Source organism: Puccinia triticina, chromosome 4A (genome assembly GCF_026914185.1).
Source record: "Puccinia triticina chromosome 4A, complete sequence".
NCBI lineage: Eukaryota > Fungi > Basidiomycota > Pucciniomycetes > Pucciniales > Pucciniaceae > Puccinia > Puccinia triticina.
The window spans coordinates 2,127,278-2,147,717 of record NC_070561.1 but is presented as its reverse complement, the minus strand read 5'-3'; the positions used below and the strand labels follow the sequence as shown (position 1 = coordinate 2,147,717).

Genomic DNA, 20,440 nt, shown 5'->3' with positions numbered 1-20,440 from the left:
CATACAGGTGTGTGGGTTACTTAACGCACATGGCACATGTTTTCATTAGCTCCTGCTTTGCCATCTATCTTCAAGTGTTAATCCCACTGGTGGTGATTCTTTCATATAGTGCCTTTCATTTGGGATTTTCCACAAGCCAAGTCTTGCTGCTTTCTTTGGTTGTACCTGTATGCACCAAAGGTGTAATCAGAGTTTTTTTCAACATCAGCCACACTGCAATTGGACTGTGGAAAAGGTTTGCTTTGCTTACCTTTTTCCACAGCTGATTTTGATTTTGTCCCCTAACCCTAACCCTAACGCAATGCTACTGGACATAGCATTCTCAGCTGCCATCAATCAGACCGGCTCAAGTTCAACAACCAGGCTAGATAATTTGCGGACTAAGGTGGACACCTCTTGTTGCATCACAATCCAGTTTTCTTGCAACTGGGCAAGGAGTTTGCGGCCTGCTGGGTTGTCCTCATTGTAGGCGTAAGGGGGTGGCGTTTGGCCCCAGATGTCTCCTTCAGCATCTTCTGACTCGAGATTCATCCAGATGTCTTTGACGGACTCATCTTGAGATTTTTCTTTGGCAAAAGTGAAATGTGAAACACTTTTGTCCCAGATATCATTGGAATTTTCAATCTCAAGGTTTTTGTTATCAGCTGTGGAAAAAGGTAAGCAAAGCAAACCTTTTCCACAGTCCAATTGCAGTGTGGCTGATGTTGAAAAAAACTCTGATTACACCTTTGGTGCATACAGGTACAACCAAAGAAAGCAGCAAGACTTGGCTTGTGGAAAATCCCAAATGAAAGGCACTATATGAAAGAATCACCACCAGTGGGATTAACACTTGAAGATAGATGGCAAAGCAGGAGCTAATGAAAACATGTGCCATGTGCGTTAAGTAACCCACACACCTGTATGCATTGGTAATTTTAGGTCTGAACCTTGAAACAGTTGCAAGTCCCATCGTTGCCTGCAGTTGCGGGTGCAGTTGCACCAGGATGACCAGCTGGCTCAAGTTGAGGTTCATTGACTTACAATTAAGTCCAGACCACAATATTTGGTGATAGTGGGGGGAGAACTCACTTGGTGATTCTTTCATACCGCTGTTGGTCAGGGATCCGGCAGCAGTAGTGAGATTGGGCATGGTGTGTGTGTGGTGATATGTAAGAAGATTTTAAGAAATTTGGCTTGGTGGTGGATGGTTGGTCTGAAGAAGAGATAGATTTGTTGGTGCAAGTTGTGTGAGAGATGAGCAAAACAGAATGGTGGTGGGGAGTACAGGAGGCCCTTTTTTATATATTGTCTGGAGCACCCCATTTCTGCAGCTGCGGCACGTGCATGCACTGAGGTTCTAGCATGTTCAGTGACATACATATGCGTAAATACATACATATATACACCAGATTTATAAACAACATGATACGGTCATTACTTTAGCCGGATGGTACATCTTTATGCCAAATCACATCACCTAGGCATATAATCTCACAGCATCCTGGGTCTTTTGTGGTTTCAACATGGCTGGATCTTGAAGCAAAAACTGTTGTACAGGAGGTAGCTAAATTTGGTTAGAAATAGAGTGGGGCTTAGGTCTCACTTGTGAGAATTCCAGCTGAGGGGAATGGCACATAACTCATAGATTGAGGAAGATGTTGGGAACCAAACTAGCTGTGGAATCTGGTAAGCAAAAGCAAACCACTTCCGCAGTCCAAATCAGCACCGCGGGGGTTGTGAACCTGAATTCATCTTTTGATGTAAAAAGATCCAACACATGTGAGTAGCAATATTAGGCTTGTGGAAAATCTTGGCCCACAATTGCTCATCAAAATAATCTCAGTTAGCGCCAAAGTCAAGCGGGTGCAGAGACCTCAGGGTGTAAACGGGTCGGGTAAGGGTTGGAAACAGTGCCCGAACCCAACCCAACATTTAGCGTGGGTCAGGTTGGGTTGGGGCAGATTTTAAAATATGCTGCCCGAACCCAACCCAATGTCATACTATTTTGGGTCGGGTCCGGGTTGGGTTGGTTTGGGTCTTGGGTCAAACCAACCTCATAGGCGCCAAAAGCCCCCAACTTGACTTTTGGAGGCGTCATAGCCAGGTCGCAGGCTGACCCAATTAGGAAATAGGTTGCCTGAACCCAACCCGGCAATTTTACAAGTCAGGTCGGGTCGGGTTTGGGTCATGTGATTTTCTTCAAGAATGTGCCCAAATGCAACCCAAAACCCAACGGGTCTCGGGTTGGTTTTGGGTCGGCCCGACCCATTTACACCCTGACAGAGACCTTAAGAAGAGCTGATCAGATAGAAGCTAACACTTATTCCCATTATCCTAGACCAAACTGTCAAAGACAAACAGACCAAACATTTCAATACCGCTCAAAGAGCAAGGGAAACTATTGGTAGGTGATTTGTGTTCCACAACAGCTAACAGTGTGAACAAAAAGCAGCAGCTGATGAAACATTGTTCTATTTCAGACAATTTTGCATCACTACTTTGCTATTTTTCCCAAAGCCAAGTGAGAAGTCACTTAGGTCTAAAGACCAATCCATCCTGTCATCAGACATTATCTTTTCTCAATACATCTTCATCTCAACCTAAAGTAGAGAGCGGCTTTGCTCCTGCTCTTAGGTAAATTCAATTAGTCAAGATCTTTATTCCTCCTAATCAAGCAGGTGTGATTAGTTAAGCTACATACTCTGATTTGAATATATTCTTAGTTTTTTATGTGGTAGAGTGGAAGAAGCCCCTTCTGCCCTTGGAATCTTTTTTCAAAGGGATTTGTACCCAATCAATGAGTTTTTTGCAGTTGAAAATCCCCAGGGGCGGGAGCTTGCGCTCAGTTTTTTTTGTTTTTGTATTTCTTTTTCATTATTTTTTTGTATCAAACCAAGGGGTCCAAATACTCCAATAAATTGGAGGAGGGGGAAGAAAAATCCCCTCTGCTGGCTGGCAGGAAAAAAATGGTAATTTCAAGTTTTTCATTTGCAGTGCGCCAAGTGTTTTGAGCTACCGCACACTGTGGCTGGAATGTCAAGTGGACACCCCCTGCAGTGTGCAACAAGTTTTTTTCAGCGCGCTGTGGTAGAAGAAAGGTGAGCTCCGGTATGAAGTGACCAGAGCGGACCCTCATCTGCGCAAGATAATCCCAAGTGGTCAAGGTAACTCCAAACTTGGCGTGGTATGGGCGCGCAATGAACTCCACAGAAGGAAAAGAAGTCCGTAAAGCAATAATAATAATAGTATTATTTTGTAAAACTAAAGCAAACCACTGTAAAACACCACAAAACACTGCAAAAACTGCAAGAAATAGCCATAAGTAAACCATAATAAAGACCCTCTGCAATCACAACCTGTAGAAGAGGAGTAAGAATCCATAACAATAATCAAACGGATGCACTTCACGCACTACAAAGAACTCGTTGCGCACTGCAGGGGGTGTCCACTTGACGTCCCGTCCACAGTGCGTGGTAGCTCAAAATGCTTTGCGCACTGCAAATGAAAAGCATGGAAATTCCTTTTTTTTTTTCTGCCAGCCGGCAGAGGGGATTTTTCTTGACCCTCCTCCAATTTCTTGGAGTATCTGGACAATTCAGCTTGACACAAAAAATAATGAAAAAGAAATACAAAAAAAAAGCCTCAGCGCAGGCTCCTGCTCCCCGGGGATTTTCAACCTGCAAAAAACTTATTGATTGGGTACACAACCCCTCAAAAACAGAGTTCAAGGGGCAGAAGTACATACATGCCAATGGCCGGCACCAGCTGGCCCCCAAGCGCAGTATACCCACTCCCCCAATGTCCGGCCAGCATGCATGTGGAGTGCAAATCACTGGTCATTGAGGGGATTAAGCATTCCTCTTGATGACCAAAACGGTCCCGGTTAGGGGTGTAAACGGGTTGGGTTTGGGTTGGAAAATGGTGCCCAAGCCCGACCTGATGTGAACCCTGGGTCGGGTCGGGTCGGGACAAAAGTGCAGATACGCTGCCCAAACCCAACCCAATTTACAAGGTGTTGGGTCCGGTTTGGGTCTTGGGTCAACCCAACATTTTTTGCTCAGAAGATCTCAGAAATGAGTGCCCAGTTTAAAAGCACCAGAAAAGAAAAGCTTTGTGTATTGCTTTAAAATAGACAAAAAAGAAAAACATGGAAATCCTTAATCTATGAGTTCATCTGTTTCCAAAGGGTCCGGGTATAGGCCTTTGTGGCTGCGGATCCAGTCTTGCCCACATGTGAGAGCCCTGAGTGTTTCTGGCTTCATCCTGGTTCGGTAGTCACTGAGCACTCTCCCACTGGTTGAGAAGGCAGATTCCGAAGCAATCGAGGTCATTGGAACCATCAGTAAAGTTTTTGCCAGCTTGGAATGGTTCGGAAATCTTCCCTGGTGGGTGCTCCACCAGGCAAGAGCTCAAAACTTTTGAGATTGAGTCGCGATCAATGGTTCTTGAAGGTACAGATCAAGCTCGGGGTTTGCTTTCTGTTGGGTTCTTCTGAGTCTGGGATGTTCCTGGAGTAGCTGCGTTGTTCTGAGTGTTCATGGCAGAACCTGATTTGACAACTTGAACTCAAATGTTGCCCAATTCCGTCGGTGATGATGGAATAATGTTCTTATTTGTTGATCGCGCCATTTGTGATTGAGTAAGTCGAGATGTGGTGGTGAAACTTTGCAAGCGTGGACTCTGGATTGTGGAGCCACAGCCTCAGGTAGCTTTCCTAATTGGGTCTTAGTCGGGTTCATGGGCCAACCCAAATGGAAAAAGCCCTGCCCAAACCCAACCCAATTTTCTAATTGGGTCTCAACGGGTTGGGTTGGTTTCTCAAAGGGAGGCCAAAAGGCTGCCCAAACCCGACCCAGAACCCATTGAGTCACGGGTCTTTGCCGGTCAACCTGACCCATTTAAACCCCTATTCCCGGTTATCAAGAGGATTAAACACACCTCTTGATGACCGGAACAGTCCCGGCCATCGAGAGATTAAGCATTCCTCTTGATGACTGGAACAGGTCCATTCTGTTCATCAAGAGAAGTAAACACTGCCTACGCTACGCTATTTGAGCGCTACGCGTTAGCGTAGCGGCAAAAAGCGCCCATCTATTTTGCATAGCGTTAGCGCGCTGTTAGCGCCGCTACGCTGCGCTAATTTTCAGCGGCGCTAACAGCGCGCCAATTCTTTGTTAGCGTTAGCGCGCTGCTACAGTCGCTACGCTACGCTGCGCTGCGCTACAGCGCTTTTAGTGGAAAGAAAGCCCTTTTTTCCCGCTAAAGGCGCTGTAGCGCAGCGTAGCGCGCGCTCTTTTGCGCCCTGCATGTGTAGCGTTAGCGCAATTGCGCGCATCTGCGCTAACGCTACGCTATCAGCTAAAATAGCTGCGCACCGCGTGCGCGTAGCGTTAGCGCATATGCGTGCAATTGCGCTAACGCTACGCTAAAAAATAGCGCATTTGCGCTGCGCTACGCTACGCTAACCGCTATGGTTAGCGTAGCGACCCAGTGTTGTTGAGAGTAGTAAACACACCTCTCAATGACCGGAACGGTCCGGGTAATCAAGAGGAGTAAACACACCTCTTGATTGACCGGAACAGTCCTGGCCATCGAGAGATTAAGCATTCCTCTTGATGACCGGAACAGGTCCATTCTGTTCATCAAGAGAAGTAAACACTGCTCCTCTCAACAACTGGAACAGACCCGGTCATCAAGAGTGTTCCTCCCCTCAATGGCCGGGTCCACTCCGTTCATCAAGGGGATTAAGTGCTCCTCTCAATGACCGGAGCAAACCATTCATCAATCCTCTCCTTCAACAGTTCCCTCCGGTCATTGAGGGAGTGTTTCTCCACTTGGTGACCGGTGTGAGAATAAAGGATGGTTAGTAGGTAGAAATGGCCACTATCTGCCTTCTTCAAGAATATATATGTCCGGTCTGTGTGATTATTGGTGTCTCAGCTCCGCACTGCTACTTTCTCAGGGTGTAAATGGGTTGGGTTTGGGTTGAAAAACAGCGCCCAAACCCAACCCAACGTTTAGCGCAGGTTGGGTTGGGTCAGGGCAGATTTGAACATATGCTGCCCAAACCCAACCCGATGCATACTTTTTTGGATTGGGTTGGTTTGGGTCTTGGTTTGACCCGACCTATTAGGCGCCAAAACCCCCCAAATTGACTGTTGGAGGCGCCATAGTCGGGTCACAGACTGACCCAATTAGGAAATAGGCTGCCTGGACCCAACCCAAAGATTTCACAAGATGGTTTGGGTTGGTTTTTGGTCATGCCATTTTCTTTAAGAACGTGCCCAACCCCGCCCCAAAACCTGACGGGTCTTGGGTCGGTTTTGGGTTGGCCCAACACATTTACGCCCTGACTATATTCCGCTAGCCTTCAGTGCTCCTTGTTGAGCCTGATCTATAGTTTAATAATCTGCAATTCAATAAAGCTCTACACTCCGCAAGCACAAATCCACAATGGTAATCCTGTAAGCAAAAGATAAGGTCACATAAAACTCTTCTAATACTCTTGTACATCCGTAAGTTGTAATTACAATGATTATTAGTGAGTAAGATGATGGAAAAGAAAAAGAGAAGAGAAACCATGAAAATCCAGCCCATTCTCTCCACATGCATCTCTGTTCCCACCCAATCCCGCAGATTCAACACTTTCCTGCACTAGTCTGTCAGCTCCACCCAATTTCCCACACATCATTGTCCCAAACTCCGCTCATCTCCAACGCTTGACCTCCCATGCCCTCTGTCTAGCCCCCATCAGTCAGTCTCTCACCAACGCCTCCGCCCAAGTTCCACCCGCTTTGGCTGCCTTGGCTCACCTGTTGATGCGCAGCTGCTACCAGTCCGCCGCAGTGCATCCCTGCCTTTCCTCTGCGGTCCGCATATCCAATCCGTGATCCACATGATCCTTGCGAATTTCTGTAAGCTTTCTGACATCATCCTCAGTGCTTATGCCACCGGAATGCACTCTGCGCTCAGCCTCTCTGTGCATTCCTGCCCATGCTATCACCAAGTGGACATTCTACCACACCTGCCTGTTATGAGCCGTAGCGCGGGCTCCGCAGCGCAGACTCACATGTACATAGACTACACGTACATGTCACGGACCATACTCAAGGTTCGAGAGGCTGGAGATCCAAGCCTCTTCCTCATCCTGCAATCTACCATCTTGGATCCAGAACCCCCAGAACACCAGAACCCAGACCCCATCTTCCTCTCCACAGAACAGGCCTTAACACTGCCCATATAAATCACCACACCGGAGCATACTCAGTCATCAAGACAATTACTTTCTCAATGCCCGGGTTTGTTCTGGTCATTGAGTGGTGTATTTACTCCTCTCAATGACCGGGACTGTTCTTGTCATTGAGAGGTGTGTTTACTCCTCTCAATGACCCAGACTGTTCTTGTCATCAAGAGGAATGCTTAATCTCTCAATGACCGGGAATGTTCCAGTCACCAAGAGGTGTGTTTACTCCTCTCAATAACTGGGACTGTTCCGGTCATTGAGAGGTGTGTTTACTCCTCTCAATAGCCGGGACTGTTCCGGTCATTGAGAGGTGTGTTTACTCCTCTCAATAACTGGGACTGTTCTGGTCATTGAGAGGTGTGTTTACTCCTCACAATAACCGGGACCATTCTGGTCATTGAGAGGTGTGTTTACTCCTCTCAATAACTGGGACTGTTCTGGTCATCAAGAGGAATCCTTAATCCCCTCAATGACCGGTGATTTGCACTCCACGTGCGTGCTGGCTGGACATCAGGGGAGTGGGTATACTGCACTTGGGGACCAGCTGGTGCCGGCCATTGGCATGTATGTACAGTGGGTCATCTAATGTTTTTGGCACCACATTTTTGAATGCAGAAGCTCCGGCCATAGTGTTGAAGTCATGAGATTGGCTACAGGGGTGGAAAATAAGTTCCTAACAATGATTATGAAATAAAAAAATGAAAAATGTGGAATTTTTTTAATTTCTTGCAAATTTCTCAGAACTAGAGGTCAAGGCGGCTACGCCGCCACCCCTCCAAAACCCAAGTGATGGAATGTAGAGACACAAGGCCGCGCGCACTTCATGCCCGTTGGCCCCCCCACCCTTGGGAACCCCCTGACCAAAACCACAAATGAGCACATGCTGCAACAAAATCCCTTGAACAAATAGAGGTTACCGGAACTGAGAGTGTACAAAATTTTTCCTAATTACTGGTGTAACTCTTTGAATAAAACTGAGGTTGGGTTGAATAATTAATGAACAACAGGCCAGGAAAACATTGCCGTATCAACAAGGGTCTATGTCATATGTAATGGGAGTTGATAGTGGCTTTGACTTGGGATAATCATTTGCAGAGGGAGAATGTTGGGGATTCCTTTTTAGAGATTCTGCTGTTGGAACCGGGTGTGAGAGGTACCCGGCTACCGCACCGCTTTTTTCAAAAAAATGTGCACCCGGCACCGCCTGGCGGGTGCAGGGCAGGTGCCGGCGGTACCTTCGAGGCACCCTCAGCGCTCTTAATCAGGGAAACAGCCCAAACCTCCCCGCCCCACTTAGCCAGGCAAATCAAGCCCATATCCTTGAATATTTGCCTGCGGTCAAGGTCAGAATTCTTGTTTATATCTGTTAGCCATTGAAAAAGCTGATTTTGGCTATGTGATAGGAACTCATGCGGAGTGCGACCCGCGACACTGTTATGCTCAGCAATGTCAAAGCCTACTCCAGCAACTACAGGCCAACCCAGGCATCCCTCCTAACTTAACAAATTCCCTCTATTTGAGGGGGGACACTGTCCCGCCAGGACCCCCCAAAGGAGGGACTTACACCCAATTTCCAAGTTTGGGCTGACAGAATCAGAACTATGTCTTTTTTCAAAAGTTTCTGGCGCCACCCTTTCCCATTGGGCAGCAAAGGTTTGGGGGAACAAAAGATTCCCAAGATCAAGGAGAATCTCTCCAAATTTTCCTGAATTTTTTGAGGCCTTCAGAACCCATCAGATCCATTTTTTGTGACTATCTGTGGTCCGCTTCATCCTATATTACAAAGTTCACACTGTACAGAATCCAAAACTCACAATGTTACAAGGGACATTGCAGATCAATAAGACAGGTTGGGGATAGGTGGGTATAGTACATGGATAAAGAAGACTTTGGTCATCATGGAAATCCAAACAATAATGAAATTGGACAGGAAATGGATGGGTGAGAGCAGTTTTAAAAAAGTCCCCACCAAAAAACCAAATGCTGTCAGCCTGTAAGTCCGTTTAGCGCGTAAGTCCCTCCCTCCGGTCGGCACAATAGCACTGTTCACATAAGCTAAACATCAGCAAGATTGAAATAAAGTTTATCCCATTGTGCCAGCCAATTTGGCTGGGAAAGTATGCTGATGTATATCTCTCACATGGTCATAGATTTCTTACGTGAACAGTGCTAATGGGATCAGTGTTTTACCACTCCACCTGTAGGAGAGTGGGACTTAGTTAAGTTAGGCATCCCTCCAGGCTCAGCCTGCAAAATACCAACGCACCCACCTCCCTCCCCAATTTGTCAAACAAGTAACATACAGTATACTCACATTTACTTGACCCCGCGGTGACCAGACCACCCCTCCCCCCATTGTGATTCCCTATATTATATGTATGTTATCCCCAAAACTAAATTCGTACCTCCCAAACCCTACCCAGACCCGCCTTGGGTCCCGTGAGATTTTTTGAGTATTTTATGTGCCCCTGAGACCCCACATGCCTGCCATTTGCCTGCGAGAGGTTGAACCGGCAGGCCCATTTGGGTGACCCTTGCGTTGCCCTCGTCTCCATGAAGACTTGATACAGCTGTGTGTCGCTGCAGGTACACAGGCGGTAGCCGTGTTGCAGGACCCTGGCAACCCCCTATAAATGGGCGGCATGAAAATGTATGAATTATTTGGCAAAATCACAAAATGGTACACATGAAAATGGTATGAATGTCTTTTTTTGCCATTAAGGGTAGGCACCTCAAATGTATGAGATTTTCCTCAGAGAAGGGAGGGTAGTAATGAAAAATTTATGAGACCCTGGGAGCCACCAAGCGCTGCCTCTTGACCCTCCCCCCCCTCCTTGGCAGCACCTGTCAGGATGGTCAAAAAATGTATGAGACCAGCCGGGAGTCACCAAGTGCTCCCTCTCAACCCCCCCTTGGCAGGACCTGTCAGGATGGTCAACAGTCAAATTTGTTCATTGGTGCCAATTTAGCGCGAAGTGCGCACCCAGCCATTTGTTGATGACATTTCCGGATGATGAATTTATTTTATCTTGCCATGTCTCAACCTTCATTCTTGGAACACTGGGAAAAAGAGTTCTTACATATGAAAGCTCTTGCAAAGAAAAAAAATAAAGCTTGATTGAATTTTCAGTTGATTGTATTCATTCAACATTAGTACAGTAATTCAAGACATTTTCTTTCTTATTTTGATGTTTTTTCATGTGCACTGGCGCCCTTGAAGCTAGAAAAAATGGATAGCTTCAAAAAAACAGGCTTGCACCCCCTCCCGCAGAAAAAAAAATGGTAGGCATGAAATATGTATGAAATTTTTCAAAATCCTCTGAGGGTACACATGAAACGTGTATGAATGGGCTGTGAAAATGTATGAATTTCGGAAAAATTGGGGATTTTACATGCCGCCCATTTATAGGGGGTTGCCAGGGTCCTCGTGTCGCCCTACACATCGAGCCCACATGCTGCCTCCGGCTCGCCCCCAGGAGTGCCCCCCTGTCGTCAGCGAGTGGCCCCTTGAGTGCCATCCTGCCGTATCCCCGAAGGTCCTTCAGGATGCCGCATGGTTGACTGCTGGTTGCTGGTCATGCGACAGAATGAGGCGAACGCTGCTCCGAGGCCCGCCCACAGGCCGCAGGGCCTACCCCCCAAAGGGCGGCAGGCGGGCCGCAGGCCTGCGCCATGCTCGCCGCCTGGTGGTGACCATCCAGGCAGCTCTTAGGCGTGCTTACGAAGTGTGTCCGCCTGGCGTCACCACCAGTGGACGCCATTTGGGCGACAGCGATGGCGCGAACTGTATGCACGCGTGGCGCGGGGAGCCGACGCCGTGCCTGCATACTTCCAAGGAACGCCAAGTTGGCGTTCCTCTCTTGCGGGGTCAAGGTGGCGCCACCAGGCACGATCGGGTGGCGCCCCAGTCGTCCGGGTGTGTAGCCACAAGGGCCCGGGTAGTTGGTTGGAAGCCCAAATCGGGCAATACATATTTTATGTTCTACCTTTGACCAACGGCCTGTATGTTATTGTCTTGACTTTGATTCACGCCACTCCGCCAATTCCGTTAGTGATGTTTCATTGATTTGAATTGGGATGAGAGGTTTGTGTTTCATAATCCTAAGGCGCCAATTATAAACAATATTTGAGTATTTTTTGAAATTTTTTCCAATTTTTTTTTATTTCGGCACAATTCCATTTTTGGTTACAGAATACCAGCCCAAAATGGTTTCAAAAAAGCCTCAAATAATGGTACAATTATAAACTGCTCGTGCCTAGCGCTTTCCACCCACCAAGTTGCCATCCGCTGCCTGCCAGAACCACAAGCCTTGACCATCACCAAATGCTCCCACCTTACCTTGACCCCACCCCAGTTCACATTTATGCCCTCTGGCATCTGAATCAACACGAGGAGAATGGTGCTCCGGGAAACGGTGGGTAGTTACGGTACGGTTATTGGTAACGTACCAATATCGTAACGGTTTTTCTCTTGTTACCGTTACCGTTAACCGTAACGGAAGTGCAATACAATATTGCATACCCAGGATGTATGGCATTTAACATCCGTTGCGATATCTGCCCGCACGGAGGGGCAGATATTGGACGGCATATGATCCAGAGGGGGCCATTTGCCCCTCTTTATCTTGTTAACCAGTGGTTAATGTGTTACGCTACTAGTAACACAAGTAACACACCAGAAAAATCAGGCCCGGGGTTACAAATAGTTGTTACTAGTAGCACTAACGCCTGAGCGCAGTAACGGCAAGCGTTACGCTACGCAGATAATGGCGGTTATCGTAGCGTATCGTAACTACCCACCGCTGCTCCGGGTCCTGAGTAATCGCTCAGTCAGGTGTGCAGTTTTTTCTGCTGCTACTCGGTCAACAGCGGCAAGATTTTTCTCTAACTGGGGCCTTCATAGCTGGCCCACTTTTGACAAACCCAAACAGTGGGCTTCCATCAAAGATTCTTTCAAACGGCTCCATGGCATCCCCAATGTTGTGGGTGCCATTGACGGCACCCACATACCGCTGGCTGTACCCCCCCACAATGAATGGAAAGGGCACATCAACCGGAAGAGCTGGGCCTCAATTGTCTTCCAGTGTGTCGTTGACGGAGACAGCAACTTCCGCAATGTGAGCTGGTTTTTTTTGGCATGTGATTCAACCAACCACTAATATTTGTTCATTTGTCATCCTACCTAGGTCAGTGGCGGAGGGCTGGGATCAATGCACGACACCCAAGTATTCAGACGGTCTCGGTTGGGTCATAGTCTCCTAGGATATGGCCCGCCAATGATTCCTGCGGAGGCCATGCTTATTGGGGACGCCGGGTATCCAGAGCACGTCCCCATCCTCGTGCCATACCCGTCAGTTGCAACCCAGGAGAACAAGGATTTTAACTACATCCAATCATTGACTTGGATAGTCGTCAAGCATGCGTTTGGGCAATTGAAGAACCGGTTCCGGATCCTCCTCACCCCTCAGGCGGCATGGCCAATACGCGTGCGGGACAACACTTTTGCCTGCATGATTCTGCATAACCTGCTCAACCGCCGGGGTTCACTTTATCTTCAGAACTGGGACGACCGCACGGCACTTGAGCGCAGGTACGGCCGGCGGATCCCTTGGGATGTGGTTAATGTTAATGTGGCGGAGGGAGTGGCAGCCCCCGGGGATAAATTCCCCTACATGAGGACCCAACGTGATGCCATCAGAGACTCTTTATGTACCTAATAGGAAAGCAATGAATTGCTCTAGTCATACTTCATTTGATTGGTATGAGAATAGGATAACAAGGGCCGTTGTACTAGAACAACTAGGGGTAAGGATTTTGGGCTGCCCGGTGTCGTAACGCCACAGCTCCCTGACATAATGCACAGGCAGCACCATGCAACATCCCCATGTCGCGGAGAGATCTCTCATTAGATCGTAGGAAAAAGGGCCAATCAACAACCCTATTTTCCCTTAATATGACCCGTGTGTGCCAATTGGTCTGGTTGATCCTACAGTTGGCGAGGAACCCATCAAGGATGAGTCCCCTCGTTGGCGGGACCACACCTGCGCGGGGCCTGCAACGCAGATCGTTCTTGTCCACCCTGATGCCATTGACGTAGTACTCGGCAGTGAGGTGGGGACGACCTCCTGGGACGTTAGGAGCACGGCCTTCAGCACATGCACGGCGATGGCAAGCCGGAGGGTTTTGTCTGGCTGGTTGAGGTTGAGCCAGGTGGGGAGCGCTTGCGGCTTGCGTGGCAATGGGCGGGCCGGCTGGTGGTTTTGTGGATGCGGACACACCCGGTCCCTGGGTTGCTTGAGCTCCTGTCAATTGACAGGAGACGGGGCTCTTCAGTAAGTAATGGGGAATGCGACCCGGGGGGGGGCAACAACGAGATCAACTGAAGCTCACCTCCCACGGTGGTTGAGCGCGCGTCATCCTCAGCTGGCTTGTTGTCTGTGAGGATGTCTTCGTCAGACTGAGCAGGTGGGCCGCCATGTGCAATCAGGGGATCTGGAATAGGAGAGGTGGGTTAGTTGTGATAAAAGTCAGGTATTAGTTAGTAGTTTGTACCTGCTTCTGTGTCCAGCCTGAGGATGGGATCATTGTTGGCTCAAACTACATCCAGGCGCCAAGGTTTGTCTCCCCCGTAAGGATTCTCTTTGCGACCTAAAATATGCCCTCCTCGCACCCGGTTGCCTTTGGAATCTTCTGTGGAGTCAGACTCTTGGATATGGGGGATGGGCGGGGATTGTTGCTGGTTGGAAGGGGATATCGGGCCTAGAGAATTTTCAAAACCACTGCCATGTGGTGGTGTATTCAAGATTCAATGGCAACTCAGTTGTACCGCTGAATACATCTGCAGTATGGCTGTACTCGGCCCCAAAATGAAAATTCTGAAAATTTTCTGGTCCAAATCACCTCCTCTAGGTGATTTGGGTCCCAAAACAAAAATGTGGTAACAAAAAAATAGTGGAAAAAACAATCAGGGAAATTTCAAAAATCTCCCAAATAATTGCCAAATATCGTTTATAATTGGCGCCTAAAACCAGTCGAAGTCTTGACGTAAGTCGAGTTGTGGTGTTGTGCATAAATAGGGCATTGTTGACGAGTCCCAAGCGCCACGGATCCAGTTCGCCTCCCGCAATTGCGGAGGCAGAGCTCAATCTGTCAGACACCCGCTCCGTCCCCGCACTTGCGGGGGCCTGAGGGGGTATAAAGACTGCACCCTCCCCTGTTGCACTTGCAAAGGCTGAGGGGGGCGCCTCCGCCTTCTGCACTTGCATTAGGCCCAAGGAAAAATGACTTTAAATCCCCCTGCTGCACTTGCAACAGGTTGGAAAATGACAAATTTTTGGAATGTTTTAACTTCAAATAACTAAAGTTGATCCTGAGCTCCCCTGCGCACGCTGAGCTCATTTTTAAACACCATTTGCCCCCTTCCCCCCTTGCAATTGCAACAGGTGGAGGGGGGAGAATCCGGTCCCTTTTCAATCATGGTTCATGATTTGGGGGAGCAGTCCAAGGCATTTATGTTTGGGGAATTTAATTTTAATTTCCACGGCAGCAAAGTCAAACATACTTCTGCCTCGAAAGATGGGATTGGGGGATTTTGCATCAAATGGGCCACAGCCAAACTGGCTGCCTTTTGGGGCCTTTTTGGGAAAGGGGGAGGGTGAACCCATGAACCCAATTTCCACAAAAGTGTGGATTTAATATACTTAGATAAAACTATGCAAACCAACTTTGAACACCATAAATTTTGAACACCATATTTGGGGTAGTAGATAGGTGTGCCCAGTGCTCTGTGTCAGTGTAGGTTGGGCCGGGCCAATTTTTCTCAAATTTCCGTCCGCCCCAAACCCTGTAGCTTGCGGGCCTCTGAACCCTCAGCCAAATAACCAAAATTAGTTTGGATTTCTGTGACTCTGTTTGAGGATTAATAGGGGGGTTCACGATTGGATTTTTGGCTCCTGGTGACCCCATAAAATCTTCCTTGCTGGTGCACATTTGGGCCATAAAATTCCCACCAGAAATGGTAAAACTTTGCTGGTAATCCAACCGGGACCAGCAAAGTTTTAGGGCACCCCTTCCAATGACCAGTCAATACCAGTCATCACCTGGAATGCATAACTCCATCCAATGGCTGGTCAACACGGGTCATCAGGTTGGGTACACACTCAACTCTTCCCCAAAACCAGCGATTGGACACACGCACACACCCCACTCAATGACTAACCTGGTCATCAAGTGGATACACACTCCACTCGATTACCCGGGTTGGTCATTGACTGCACACACTCCACTCAATGACCTAGCCGGTCATCAAGTGGATAACTACATACTTGACTTGATAACCGGACCGGGTCATCAAGTGGGTACACACTCCACTTGATGACCCAATTGGGTCATCCATACCGACTCGATGGCTGGACCAGGTTATTGAGTGGACACATACACTCCACTCAATGGCCGGACCGGGTCATCAAGTGGATACACACTCCACTTGATGACCAACCCAGTCATTGAGTGGATAACTAATCCACCAATGACCAAGTTGGTCATTGAGTGGATAACTACTCCACCAATGACCAGGTTGGTCATTGAGTGGGCTACCCGCTCCACTCCATGAACCAAACGGGACATTGAGTGGAGTGAATATCCACCTGATGAACGGATTGGTGTGAGAATAAAAGCTGGTTAGTCGGTGGAAAATGTCCGCTGACCGCCTCCTTCAAGAATATTAGTGTCCTTGCTGGGTGATTGTTCGTGACTAGGCTCCGCACTGCTACTATCCGCTAGCCTTCAGCGCTCCTCTCTGAGCCTGATCTATAGTGTAATAATCCACAAATGAATAAAGCTCCGCACTTCCCAAGCACAGAACCCGCAAGTCACTCTGAAAGTAAAGACAAGTTCACGAATGTATCTCCTAATACTCTTGTACTTCCGTAAGTGTAAGTACAATAATGAGTAATCCATACACCAGGGGAGATTTTGACGCACTCTCCAGAGAGTGCCATACTGTACCCTTTTTCTACAACTGTGCTGGATGCCTTTGATGAAATTAGTGCAAGAATTAATGAAAAATTCTGGAACTAATCCACAAATGATTTGAAACTGATCCTGTATTCAGGCATAAACCATCCAGAAGTCATGAAGAAGTCAACTGGAGAAAAACTGGAATACGGTTGAAACCACTAAGACACAATGGCCACAATCAAAGCATAATTCCATTTGAAGTGTTTGGTAATTAAGATGAATGATTGGTTTTCAATTCATATTATTTATATGCGCATGAAGGTGGTAATTTCTCTCACTTTTCTAATCTAACTGTAATGTGCGCGTGTGCAAGTTTGTTACAAATTGCAGGTTGGGCCTCCCGCAGATCAACAACATGTACATCCCTGTTAGAATGATGTGAAAGGCCCATCTGAATTGGCATATTTTGCTAAAGAAGGCCGGTATCATCTGGAATTCAGCCAAAAAATGATGAAAGTAGGGTGAAAATATGAGTCAAGTCAAGCTTGGAGGTGTGTGGTCACAGATTTCAGATAGACATCCTGCCTTCTTAACATATATAAGCTTGTGAGTTGTTTTTGTGTTTGTTTGTTTTCCAATGTCTCCATGCACATGCATGTGGGTTTTTTTCCACTTTGCCAATTTCACTTTCGTGTACGCGCGTACATTAGGGTGACAGATCACTGGAGGCGCCTTTCACAGCTCCATTACAAGTAAAAACTGGTCAGAAAGCCATTAAAGCCCCCGCAGGTAAAATTTACGTTGTTTGGAACCCCTTTGACATAGAGAAATTGATCAGCAGAAATTCACCATAAATGAGTAATAGTTGGGCATTGATTAACTATGATTTCATGACAGATTGTAATTAAGTTATACTTAGAAAATTAAGTGGTTCTATACAACATTGAATAAGGTCCTGTGATAATTTGGCATCACTTCCAACACACTTCCCATTGACTTCTGAAGAATTTATCAATCATTTCCTAATCCACATCAGACTCACATCAGACCCAGAACAACATAAAATTAGACTCTGGCACTCTCTGGAGAGTGCGTCAAATTCTCCCCTGGTGATAAGATGATAGGATAATAGGATAAGGAAAGAGAAGAGAAATCCATGAACCCTTTTCCTGTCCTTCCCTCCACACACATCGCCGTTCCCACCCGATCCTGCACATCTGACATGCTCCCGCACTAGTCCTCCAGCTCCACCTGCTCTTCCGCATGTCACTCTCCCAGACTCCGCTCATCTCTGACACTTGACCTCCCACCTTCCTCTGTCTAGCCCCCGCCATTCGGTCTCTCACCACCGCCTCCACCCCGGTTCCACCCGCTTTGGCTGTTGTGGCTCACCTGCTGACGCGCTGCTGCTACCAGTCCACATGTGTAGTCCACCGCAGTCCAGCCCTGTCTTTTTCCGCTCCAATCCGAATACCCGATCCAAAATCAGTGATCCCCAATCCGTGCATTCCAGTCTGCGTGTGACTTTCCGTAAGCTTTCCTAGCATGCTTTTCTGACATCATCCTCAGTGCTTATGTCACCGGAAAGCACTCTGCCTGAGCCGCTCTGTGAATTCCCGCCCGCGCTATCCCCGAGTGGACATTTCTACCACGCTCACCTATATAAATCACCACATCGGCTATCAAATGGATAACTACTCGACTCGATGTCCTGGTCTGGCCATTGATTGGAGTGTGCATCCACTCAATAGCCGGACCGGGTTATCAAGTGGAGTAGTTATCCACTTGATGACCGGCTGGTCATCAAGTGGGGTGTGTATCCACTCGATGACCGGACTGGTTCATTGAGTGGAGTAGTTATCCACTCGATGACCGCGGCTTGGTCATTGGGTGGGGTGTGTATCCACTTGCCACCAGGAAAAAAAATAGTCACTTGATGACAAGTGACATCATGCCAGCTCCAGCGGGCTACCCACCATCTACCCACCATCTACCCATCATCTACCCACCATCTACCCATCATCTACCCACCATCTACCCACCATCTAACCAGTTCAAGAATTTCCACAGGAGATCCTCAGTTTTTGCTGGGCACCACTGATCCCCATTTCTGGTCAGCTGATACTCAGCTTTAGCTCCCAGATTATGCTCAGCTTTGGTGCCCAGCTCATGCTCAGCTTTGTTGCCCAGATCAGAACCAGTCCTGGCCCAGCTTATTTTCATCTTTATTCCAGTCATGGCTCAGCTTAGACTCAGATTAGGACTATCATTGGCCCAGCCAATGCTCAGCTTTGTGTTGAGGTTACGCTTGTTGACTGAGAATATGGGAGGCGAGTAGTGGGGGTTTTTGAAAGAGGAGCTTGACTCAGGTTGGGCAAAAGTGGGTCTCTTGTTGTTGGGCTCTGACTCGATGATTTTATTTCATACTTGAGGAGCGGACATGTATACACAACTAGAGAGCCCCCTGCACAAGATCCAGAGGGGGCCTAACAGCATGTAACATACAAGACAAAATAAACTAACATCTGTAATAACAAGTCAGTGACAGGGACAGGACAGGAACTGGGATAGGGGACAGGGACAGGAACTGGAACTGGACAGAGGACAGGACAGGAACAGGGAACTTTACTGGAGACTGGGAAAGAATACTTTACTGGGGACTGGGGACTGGGGACTGGATAATTTACTGGGGACTGGGTACTGGGGACTGAATAATTTACTGGGGACTGAAGACAGAATACTTTACTGGGGACTGGGCACTGGAAAATTTACTGGGGACTGGGGATGGTAGGGGAATGTGAGCGGACAGAGAGACAGATATTCTGACACTTTGGACCAGTATTGGCTCAGCTGATTTTCAGCTTTGGATAAATCTTGGCCCAGCCAATGCTCAGATTCTGAGTCTGACCACTCCTGTAACAGCTTATGCTCATCTGTGGACCAGCCTTGGCTCAGCTGATGCTCAGCTGTGGAACAACCTTGGCTAAGACAATGCTCAGCTGTGGACCAGCCTTGGCTCAGCTGATGCTCAGCTGTGGACCAGCCTTGGCTCAGCTGATGCTCAGCTGTGGACCAGCCTTGGCTCAGCTGATGCTCAGCTGTGGACCAGCCTTGGCCCAGCTGATGCTCAGCTGTGGACCAGCCTTGGATCAGCTGATGCTCAGCTGTGGAACACCCTTGGCTCAGGTGATATTAATCTTTTGAATAGTCTCAAAAACTCTGATACTCAGCTTTGGAACAGCCTTGGCTCAGCCAATGCTCAGCTTGTACCGCATTGGCTCAGCCAATGCTCAGCTTTTGAAAATTTTTGGCCCAGCTGGTGTTAATCTTTGGAACAGTATTGTCCCAGCTGATCCTAAGCTCTGCACTAGCCTTTTTCAAGATGATGCTCAGCTTTGGACCATTGTTGGCTAAGCTGATGCTCAGATTTGGAATATTCTTGGTCCAGCTGACACTTGGATTTGTTTCAGGCTTGGAATATCCAATTCTCAGCTGTGGCCCAGGCTCAGCCAATGCTCAGCTTTGGCCCAGGCTCAGTCAATGCCTACTGCTCAGCTTATGATGAGCATCAGCTGTTCCTGGGAAAAAATTAGGATCAGCTGACTGTGCCACATTGAGTGCTCTGGTGCAGTCCTGCAAGCTCTACAAGTGCTGGTGGAGCAGACTTGGAGCAGCGCTGGAGTAGCTCTGGAGCAGAAACCAAAGCTGCATCATGTCACTTGCCATCAAGTGACTATTTTTTTTTCCTGGTGTTGATGGCCGGACTGGGTCATTGAGTGGAGTGTGGGGTGTGTGCACTTGATGACCGGCTCGGTCATTGAGTGGAGTGTGTATCCACTTGGTGACCCAGTCCAGCCATCAAGTGGATACACACCAATGACCCAGTCCGGCCATCAAGTGGATCGGCTAGTGGTGATCCACTCAATGACCCAAAGTCATCGAGTGGAGTATTTATCCACCCGATGACCAGGTTGGTCATCAAGTGGGGTCCATGTATGGGTGTTGGTTGACTCAATGATTGGCCTTTCATAGGTTGAGGTGTGTGAGATTGATGGCCGGTCTTGACCCGCCCAGGTTCATGGTGTGATGGGCACTAGTATGTTTCCTTTGCTCAGCCAGCATAAAATCCTCCTGGTGTGAGGCTAAAAATTTAATTGCGCAGCGTGCGCATCTCTACTGGTGAGGTGATAAAAAGTTGCTGGTGAAATGCAATGGTGAACCCCCCTGTATGTCAATGCCAATATCCCCAGTGGGCGC

At 47.9% G+C, this 20,440-nt stretch overlaps 2 protein-coding genes across 2 annotated transcripts; one reads left to right on the top strand and one right to left on the bottom strand.

Moving 5' to 3' along the window:
- Positions 1-336: 336 nt before the first annotated feature.
- PtA15_4A266 (uncharacterized protein) lies at positions 337-1,132 on the bottom strand (the record flags this gene model as incomplete). Its single annotated transcript, XM_053168132.1, has 2 exons — positions 337-566; positions 1,072-1,132. The coding sequence occupies 2 exons, from the start codon at positions 1,130-1,132 to the stop codon at positions 337-339; spliced, it is 291 nt and encodes a 96-aa protein (XP_053019372.1).
- Positions 1,133-10,812: 9,680 nt separating this feature from the next.
- Positions 10,813-11,291, top strand: PtA15_4A265 (uncharacterized protein; the record flags this gene model as incomplete). Its single annotated transcript, XM_053168131.1, has 2 exons — positions 10,813-11,011; positions 11,278-11,291. 2 exons carry the CDS (start codon positions 10,813-10,815, stop codon positions 11,289-11,291), a joined length of 213 nt encoding a protein of 70 aa, XP_053019371.1.
- Between the last annotated feature and the right edge of the window lie 9,149 nt (positions 11,292-20,440).